At 46.0% G+C, this 9,962-nt stretch overlaps 1 protein-coding gene across 1 annotated transcript; it reads right to left on the bottom strand.

Annotated features, from left to right (window-relative positions):
• Positions 1-267: 267 nt before the first annotated feature.
• On the bottom strand, positions 268-2,801 carry LOC136513866 (GDSL esterase/lipase At5g45910-like). The gene is made up of 4 exons (XM_066507846.1): positions 2,219-2,801; positions 1,854-2,060; positions 1,337-1,759; positions 268-623 (listed from the first exon to the last, which is right to left on the bottom strand). Exons 1-4 carry the CDS (start codon positions 2,484-2,486, stop codon positions 406-408), a joined length of 1,116 nt encoding a protein of 371 aa, XP_066363943.1. The 5' UTR covers positions 2,487-2,801; the 3' UTR covers positions 268-405.
• Between the last annotated feature and the right edge of the window lie 7,161 nt (positions 2,802-9,962).

The raw sequence follows: 9,962 nt of genomic DNA, 5'->3' as shown, positions 1-9,962 counted from the left end.
CAATTGTGAAACATCTCTCCAATTTCACCCATTTCGAAAAGTAGAAAGCTAAAAGCTAAAAGCAGGGTCCAAGGTCCTTTTAAAATTGTACTGCACATAAGCAGTTAGTTCTGGAAAAGCAATTTTAGCTTAACTTTGGGTTTCATTTGTTTTCTTGAAGCGCGATATGAGCTCATTGTTCACTGTGTAGTGAATTGCAAGCAGTCCATAACACATTTATTCATTGTCCCCAGCACAACGAAACCACCTACCTCCCATGAATAATCGACAACCAAATAAACAAACCCATCACTACTCATCACTGTGTATGAACCTAGGATGATGATGCACATGGCAATTAGCCCCAAACAAACAACACACGATCATCTCACGCATGAATGCTGGCCCAGCTAGCCAGCTAGCTCATCAGTGCTGAATGGGAGGGTTGCAGTAGGGGCCCTTGAGCCAGCCGTCGGCGATGGAGCGGTAGGCCGCCTCGGTGAGGTGGATGCCGTCCCAGATGAGGTAGTTGCCCGGGTCGGCGCAGGCGCTGGCCCCGGACATGCCGCACCGCGCCTCGTTGTTGTAGTTGTACTTGCCCTGCCCGCCGGCGCCGCAGCAGACCTTCAGCCCGTACTTGAGCCCTGCAGCAAGTGTCGATCACACACTAGCCATCATTAGCAGCTAGGCTGATTACATTACAGTTAACAAAGAAAACCGCCTTGGAGCGTGCGCGCTAGCTAGCGTGTTCCCCGTCACGTGAACTAAGCATCAGTAATGACCTTTGAGAAAACATGTTTAAGATAAAACAGTGCATGGAAAGAAGGGATTGTTAAGTTGCTACTAGGAATTGTTTACATGTGGGAGTATCTTTGGAAATTACAGCAGGTGGCTTTTGTGACTAGTATACTCTACACAGTGCTTTATAAGATGATATCTATGCATGCCACCACGGTGTCGATGACAGGCTTTCTTCATCCTATTATTATACCACATCCATGCATGTTTCATCATAATTATTGGTTGTATGATGGATAAATAATACGCATGCCAACGGGATCAATTAGGAGGGTATTGATTCCCAAATTGTTTGGACAAAGGTCATGCATGCAATGCATGGTCCCCAGGGCATATATAATTGACCAGGATGAGTCATTGGTGGTGGGCTAAGAATCCAAAGAAAGAAAGTTCAAACATGCTAACTATACATGCACGTAGATAGCTCTCTTTACAACTACATCTGTCATCATCCTTGCTTTGGATCTATCCCTTTCCATCCATGTGATAACCGAGACTTCAACTCCCGGCCGCACGCCAACTGGATTCTAGCAAGGACACAAAGCGAAAGGTTACTCACCGAAGTTGTGAGGTGCCCGGATCATGTGGGTGACCTGGGTGTAGAAGTCGGCGTACATGATCCGGGCGTGCGGGTACGTCCTCCGCAGGCTGGCGAGGCTGCGCTTCAGCAGCGCGTTGTGGTAGCAGGAGAGGTCGTTGTAGCTCCTGAGGCACCCATCGCGGTCGTAGTCGGCGGCGTTGGAGGTGCCGTAGAGGGTGAGGTAGGTGGGGAAGCAGCCGATGGGCAGCACCCCGGGCACCACCACGTCCACGGCTCCACTCCTGATGATCGTCTCCAGGCCGCGGGTGAGCTTGGTGACGACCTTGGGCACGTAGCCTCGCACCTCCGCCATGGACCGCCTGGAGAAGAGCGCCGCGTTGTAGTCGTTGCCCCCGAACTCGCCCACCACGAACAGCGACTTGGACAGGTAGTTCTTGCAGTCTGCTTCATGCAATTCATAAATGATAAATAAAAAGTACGACGAAACGTGCGAATGCGATTTTCTGCTTTCACGCGCGATTTATGATTTACGTACCGTTCCCGCAGATGGAGGGGAGGAGCTGGCGGAACCACTGGATTTGGGTGTCGAGCGGCCCGTTGTTCCAAATCTTGTCTCTGAGGCCGATGGAGTTGAAGAAGTCGAAGTTCATGGTGGTGGCACCGATGATGGCCATGTTGGCGCCCTTCTTGAAGTCGCCGCCGGCCTTGGACGCCGGTGGCAGCGGCAGACCAAAGTGCTCGGCTGCACGTACATACCACGGTACCAGTCAGTCCAGTCCCAGAGCCCACAGGGCGTTGGCGGGTGACGCGGGTCACAGCCAGTTCGTTCCATCCCTGCTAGTATACACACACACAGAGGCAGGCTAGTGTAGCTACATTTTGCACCACGCAGTCACGTACCCAGGAAGTCGACGATGACTCGGCCATCGGAGCAGCGTCCGGTGGGGCGGCGGAAGAAGGTCTCCCCATAGGGCGGCTGCCCCATGGTGAGCCAGGACGGGCACCCGCCCACGCAGAGGTTCCCGGTGTCGGAGATGGAGTCGCCGAAGCTCCAGATGGCGTTGTACCACTGCGCTGCTCCATGGCGGAGCACGCACAGCAGCAGCAGAAGCCCCAGCATCGGTGTTGCCTTGCTGCCGGCTGCCATCACATTAGTGTGGCCTCGCATGGCTAGCTAAACCTACCACTCTGACACTGCCAAGCACGCAGGCAGGGATCAAATTACGTTACGTGGCACGGGACGATGATTGAGAGAGAGTTAAAGCTCCATCCGCGAGGTGTTTCTGCTCCTAATGAGGAAGAAAGTAATGAGGTAATGAGGGAAGGGAGTTTCTGCCTCTAATGACGAATAAAGTAAGGAGTAGGGATGAAAACGGATCGGATACGGACGGATATCACCGATATTACATTTGTTTTCATATTTCTATCTGGATTCGGATTCGAATACGGTTAGTGTCAACTATGTCGGATAGGATACGATTGGATATCGACATCATAAATATGTGATTTGAGTATTCAGATACGGATACGGTATCGGATGTTGGATATCCGAACTTGGATACGGACAGATCTCAACCCCTCTAAACGGATTCGGTTTCGAATACGGTCGGAAAATATCCGTACCGTTTTCATCCCTAGTAAGGAGGGAAGGAGTTCTTGCCCCTAATGAGGAAGAAAGTAATGAGCGAAGAACTTTCCGCCCCTAATGAGGAACAAAGTAATGAGGGAAAAAAGTTTCTGCCCCTAATGGGGAAGAAAGTAATGAGGGAAGTTACGGGAGTTTCTGTGCCTAATGAGAGAAGTTAATAAGAGAGTTTTAGGAGTTTCTACCCCTAATGAGAAAGAAAGTAACAAGGGAAGGAGTTCTGCCCCTAATGAGGAAGAAAGCCTAATGTGGAAGATAAGGGAATGAGGGAAGGGAGTTTCTACCTGTAATTAATGAGGAAGAAAGTAATGAGGGAAGGAATTTCTACCCCTAATGAGGAAGAAAGACTAATGAGGAAGAAAGTAATGAGGTAATGAGGGAAGAGAGTTTCTGCCCCTAATGAGGAAGAAAGTAATGAGGGAAGGGAGTTCCGACCCCTAATGAGGAAGAAAGTAATGTGGTAATGAGGAAAGGGATTTTCTGCCCCTAATGAGAAAGAAAGTAATGAGGGAAGTTATGGGAGTTTCTGCCCCTAATAAGGAAGATAGTAATGAGGGAATGAGTTTATGCCCCTAATGAGGAAGAAAGTAATAAGGGAAGTTACGGGAGTTTCTGCTATTAATGAGGGAAGTCAATGAGCGAGTTTAGGAGTTTCTGCCTCTAATGAGGAAGAAAGTAATGAGCCCTTAATGAGGGAAGGAGTTTTTGCCCCTAATGAGGAAGAACCACTAAAGAGGGAAGTTACGGAAGTTTTAGGAGTTTTTGCCCTTAATGAGGGAAGTCAATAGCGGAGATGGAATTCAATGAGGGAGTTTTAGGAGTTTCTGCCCATAATGAGGAGGAAGAAAGTAATGAGCCCCTAATGAGGCAAAGAGTTTCTATCCCTAATAAGGAAGAACCAGTAATGAGGGAAGTTACGGGAATTTCAGAAGTTTTTGTCCCTAATGAGGGAAGTCAATGAGGGAGTTTCAGTAGTTTCTGCCCATAATAAGGAAAGTAATGAGGAAAACTCCCGTAGCATCTCCGCCCGCCAATTATGGGCAGGAGTTACAGAATTTTTCCCCTAATGAGGAAAGTTACGGGAGTTTTAGGATTTTGTGCCCCTAATGAGGGAGGATATAAAAGTTTCACGAGTTTTTGCCCCTAATGAGGAAAGTAATGAGGGAAGGAGTTTCTGCTCATAATGAGTAAAGTAATGAGAGAAGTTATGAGAGTTTTAGGAGTTTCTGCCCCTAATGAGGAAAGTAATGAGAGAAGTAATGAGAAAAGTTACGAGGGAGTTTCTTCTGTATCATCTCCTCCTGCCAATTATGGGTAGGAGTTATGAGGAAAGTAATGAGGAAAACTTTTGTAGCATCTCTTATGAGGAAAGTAATGAAAAAAACTTTCGTAGCATCTCCTCCCGCCAATTATTGGTAGGAGTTACAGAATTCTACCCCTAATGAGGAATGTAATGAGGGAAGATATGGGAGTTTTAGGAGTTTCTGCCCCTAATGTCGAAAGCAACAAGGAAAGTTATAGGAGTTCTTTTTCTATAACATCTTCTCTAGTAGAGTCTCCTCTACTTTTGGCTCCTGACCTTCTTCGGCTGGCTCATGTGCCCATTCGGTTTCCTGGCTGCGAGATAAAAAGCAAGACTTGCTTCAACATTCAGTTCTCTTACTCTCTCACGTACGCAAGTCATCCACATTTCTGCTACAACCGAGCCTTCCTGTCTCGGTTCTCGCAAGCATAGGAATAGAGAGAGCAGGCCTCTGAAACTAAGTCGTCTCTACGTTAGCAGCGGAGGGTGAAGTGAACTCGCAGATGGTCTTGTTGGCCATAGCCACATTGCATGGTGAAAGGCTTTGAAGGAATGTGGGGTTGATTATTGACAAGTTTTGTTGAGGAGGGATGACATGAGATTGAACCCTTCTGAAGATTGCCTCAAGATCTTCATGGAAGTTTTTAGGCAGGTCAAAACCAAGCATACAATGCTCTGTTACAAAAGGAAGTAAACAAAGCACTCATGATAAACCCTCTAAAGAACAGTTGATTTGAATGATATTCTAGTTAGCAGATCTATCGACCAAAAGAAATCCTACACTAATTGCCTTCCCGACAACAGTGCCAAAAATACTTGTTGATACTTCTTATGTCTATTGAAGGGATTCCACTAGCGCACAGAAAATGTCAATACAACACTTCGCTCGGTAAGTATTCCGAGGTCATATTTATATTTCCCAAGGGAAAGCAGATGGATAGGATAACAGATGAATAGAAATGCTTGTCATAGGAGTATCAAACAAATGCATGTCCTTAGTTGGGGGTTAACGACTATGGAGTATAGGTGTTGATAGAAAGGTGGGATAAAGATAAATCACAACAGAAAGGATAAAGGTCAAGGAGGCTAAGGAGTATGGCAACGCTAGTGGGAGAGCGAGCAAACGATCTATCTAGTAATCTAAGCAACAAAGTTAATCTAAAGCAAGAAAGAGTTCTTTAGCACTTCGGGGCATAGCCCACCTAGACAACCCAAGAGATGATCTAGACAAAGTCTGTCATGAGCCCTACGATTTAAGAACTATACCCAACATTGTGGACTACAGAGGATGGATAGGGCTGTCACCACCTGCCACCTACCACTCTAGGGATTTAGCTATATCCACAGGCAAGCTATAGCCTAAGCATCATGCTTAATTTATAAACTCACTACTTTAATCCAAGCTCCGATAGGATGAGATTGAAGCACTCTAACCAGATGGTGGAAAACGTACTATCGAAGTTTGAACTAAACAAAAGATTACCTATGCTACTAATATAAGAGTAAGCTCCTAAGCTCATTAAAGATGAACAAGAGTGAACTAGAACTTGAACAAAGCAAAGATATATTACGGAATAAAGTTGTCTGGGTCACATACCCAGGATGCCCCACGGCATAGACTATGCTAAGAGAAGGAGCTCTTTGGGAAGCTTAGTTGGTCATGGCCCAACACCTTAGGCCCATCCTAATCACTACTCTTCTTGTTCGCATGAAGCACGACTTGCCTCGACCACTCCCTTCAACTAGCCACATGACCTGAAGCCCACCTCACCACCCTCAGCCTTGGCCACCCAAGTGTGGATATACCCAAGGGTGGTTGGTGCATTTAATGCCCCTACCATGACAGGGCGCCCATGCACTACATGCTTTCCAAGACAAGGAAGGAAGACAAGCACATAACAAACCAATGGGCCTAAGGTGGTATCGACCACCCTCTGGACCACGGGGCCCATGGGTGAGGCATCACCCCTTGGACCGCCCTCCTCTGAAGGGGTCAATCCATGGCAGGGCAACGCTAGAGACATGGACCGAGACCACTCAACCACCACCTAGCCCAACGAGTGGGAGTATGACTGTGCTTACACAGGGTAGGGACCACAAGACTAGGGATCAGATTCTCCATAGCCGGCCGGGTCAAAGGACCCCCTGACCCATTTGCATAAGGTCAAGGTCAAGAAGATGGAGGTCCATAGAGGACATCTGGCCTATTTGTATGGTAGCACCACAATGTCTCCCCTAGAATAACGGGGGCAAGGACAAAGCCCATGTCGAGCACTATGAATCCACGACTTCTCGGTCAGCTGGAGGACCAGCACTATGCCACCATGGCACGCCATTCTTGACACTTCTTAACATCACCACTAAGAATGGAGTAGAATCCAACCCCGGTGATGGCGCTAGAAATACCTTGTTGGTATTACTTAGCAACATTACTAATATGTAGCAATGCCACTAAGTAATAACCTTGATAGTTTCTTAACAAATTTAGATATTTATCCGCAAGCGCATGGAGCTATCATTGTAGCATTTCACTCAAAAGTATTCAGGGTATTATTATTTATATTTTTCCAAAGGAAGACATTTATTGATTAAGAGTCTAGTATGGATATGAACTTGAATAATATACTTGTAAGTACACCAATGTTTATAACAGGGGCAAGAACAATAATCTCAGGATAGTGGACACACACTTGGCATATCTCAAAGGATAAAAGAGAAAAGAAAGAATAAAAGAATAATCCTAAGTTGAGCAGGCATTGGTCTAATATAGTCATACAAAGATTAGTTAATGATCATACAATTTACATAATTAGTTTTAGCGCTAAGTGTGAAGCAAGTCAAGAGACTACCGAGTACTGGTCTACCAGCAACCTAATGTAGCATTTTAGACTCCTACACCCAAACGAATATTAGGGACTACAAGGGACAGACAGGGTTGTCACCACCTATCGCCTACCACCTCAACCATGGAGAGGGAAATGTATTCACCTATCTCTCTATACCGAAGCACCTCGCTTGCATATACAGAAACTACCCAAATCCCCTAGGACTCTAACCCTATGGATCGACAAGTAAAGGACTTGGGCACACCTGACGGCACGATGAACCACCACCTCAACTTAGCTTTAATTCCAATTATATAAGTTATATGAGTGGTTAAGAATAAAGTCATGTATGATACTCTCCTAACATACAAACTATGGACTCGCTCATATATCAAGATCATAGCACAATAACTATATTGTAGTTCATAAGTATGACTATAATTATAAGATGAGAGCATGACTTTGGAAGAACCCATATTTCTATTCATACCCAAGAATCTCTTCTTCTAAGGAGCCAAGCCCTCCAAGGTAGCTTTGCCTTGCTCTAAAACACTACTAAAGGTAAAAACTAGAGAAGAGTGTGAGGTGTTACTCAAGTTGAGTGTGTTTTTGAAGAGATGACTATAACCCTCTATTTATACAGGGAGTAAGGCGGTGTAGAGGCTATCTTTGGCGTGAAACCTCAGTCTCCAACTCCTCTGCATGGATTCATGCCACCGCTAGACGAAGGGGCGACAGAAAGGCGCCAGCAGGGATGCACCCGCCCCTTGGGTTCGGCCGTCCCCTGACCTGCCCCCCTCGCCACCACCTTCGCATGGTGGGTTGTGGACTAGTCCTGGGCTACTCCTTGGTTGGTATTTTGCCCTGACCATGCTTGGAGATAGAGGATGAGGAGATCAGCAAGGGTGTCCTAACTGAGAAGGAGGCCTGAAGCTCATCCGGTTTGAGTCACCAAGGTGGAGGCCCAAATCAAGTTCGAGCTCATCTCGATTTCTAGGACCAGTCTGTAATAAAACTGGTCACACGGGCGCGTTCGGGCTCCATTTTCGACGATCCACATATGGATGGAAAACTAATTAGATAAGGAAGCCAATGCAAGTGGTCTTACATCAAAATCCCTTTGGAATCAACAGGAATCGTCGAAACAAGTCAGCATCCAAAATCTACCAGGGTGCTGCGACACCGTCTTTTAGTCCGTTGGACCGTGTATCGTGTTTGGGCCCATTAGGGGCGCGTCCAAGGGGGTGACGTCCGAGGCTCTATAATTAGCAGCTGTCGCTCTCCTTAGGGTTTGGGGTTTTGTTTAGTTCTTGATTTCCTTATGAAACAGACATTGTTTTGCTGCAACTATGCCGCCAAGGCCGCTTGTTGTGAACCAGGGCCCCGATTCTTGATCTTGTTCGTCTATGGCAATTAGTCCTTTTGAATAAAGACTTGAACACTTTCTCGTTATCATAACCCTGATATTTATTTGCAATTTTAGATTGCGTTCATCCCGTTCTTGCTTGTGTTCTCGATTCGCTTGCAGGAAAGCCTTCTCGGCAAGGTCAATCGCGTTCGCGTGGTTGATAACCAACGGAGCAGTGGTGTAACAGTTGCGAGGGTCTAAATCAATCTTGGCTCGAAGCCTAGATCATGAATGTCGAGTCTCCACCAATTGACGCTATCGTACCTATCGGAAGATCGGGCCTTGTCTACATTACCCATGGTGCTGAGGAAAGGCCACCCAAGGATGAGGGCCAATTCCTTCATGGTTTCCATGTCCATCAACACAAAGTTGATGGGGATGAAGTAACCTTGGATTTTCACTAGGATAACTTCAGCAATCCTTGTCGGATAGTGATCCGTGGAATCGGCTAGTTGGAGCATCATCGGCGTTGGCGCTAAATACGTGAAGTTCAACTAGTCAAATACGACCTTGGGCATTACACTTACGCTAGCCCCTAGGTCGCACAAGGCATGATCAAACCGTTGGGCCCCGATTGAGCATGTGATTGTGGGGCACCTAGGGTCCTTCTTCTTTTCTGGTAGATGGTTGAGTACAGCTGCGCTAAACTTTTTCGTTAGCTTTACGACCTTCGTGGATGGCAATGGTCGCTTGTTGTTGATGATGTCTTTGATATATTTTGTGTAAGAAGGTACATGCAAGACGTACATAAGGGTACGCTCACATGTACCTTCTTTATCATCTCAACAAAATGATCAAATTGCTTTGTCCACAGCTTGCTTTTTATTTCTTGTAGGAAATGGCAAGTAGCTGGTGTCGATGAAGTCTTGCGGTGCCATTCCCACTTCGTCTTGGTCTTTTTGTGGTGAAGGTCCTTCTTCTTTTTCCTCTTTTGCTTTTCCTGCTTTATTGTTAGGATTCGGTGGATCACGAGTGGACTTACCACCCCTCGTGGTTACCGCATTAACTTTTTCAAAGGAATTCTTGGGTTGCCTTGGGATTTTCCCTTCATTATTAACAGGAATAGCAGCAACAATTTGAGCCAATTGTGTTTCTATCATTTTATTAAAGCTCGATTGGTTCTTAACAGAAGAAGCTAAACCTTCAATTTTAGTATTTATGTTTTCAAGCATTTTGTCATTATATGTTAGCTTTTTGGTAAGGCTTTCATTGATCTTAGATTGACCTAAGACCAAGTCTTTGAAGAAAGGTTGATTCGAATTGAAATTTGAGTTGTAATTCGAATTACCTCCTTGTGGGCGGGACTAGTTGTTCCACCCATTATTGTTCTATTGTTGGAACCCATTGTTGATGTATGATGCTTCTTCATGGGTCTCGGGGCAGTCATTCCCCGAGTGTTTGACTTCACCACAAACTTCACAAGTCATTTATGAGTCTATGGCTTGGACAGTGCCCTTCATAGC

This window comes from Miscanthus floridulus, chromosome 16 (assembly GCF_019320115.1).
Source record: "Miscanthus floridulus cultivar M001 chromosome 16, ASM1932011v1, whole genome shotgun sequence".
NCBI classification, from domain to species: Eukaryota; Viridiplantae; Streptophyta; class Magnoliopsida; order Poales; family Poaceae; genus Miscanthus; species Miscanthus floridulus.
This window is presented reverse-complemented; position numbering and strand designations above follow the sequence as displayed.

Coding starts and splice junctions, on each gene's coding strand:
- LOC136513866 (XM_066507846.1), bottom strand. CDS start 2,486: ATGCGAGGCCACACTAATGTGATGGCAGCCGGCAGCAAGGCAACACCG. Junction 2,061..2,218: donor AGTCATCGTCGACTTCCTGG/GTACGTGACTGC, acceptor ATGTACGTGCAG/CCGAGCACTTTGGTCTGCCG. Junction 624..1,336: donor CCGGGCACCTCACAACTTCG/GTGAGTAACCTT, acceptor CACTTGCTGCAG/GGCTCAAGTACGGGCTGAAG.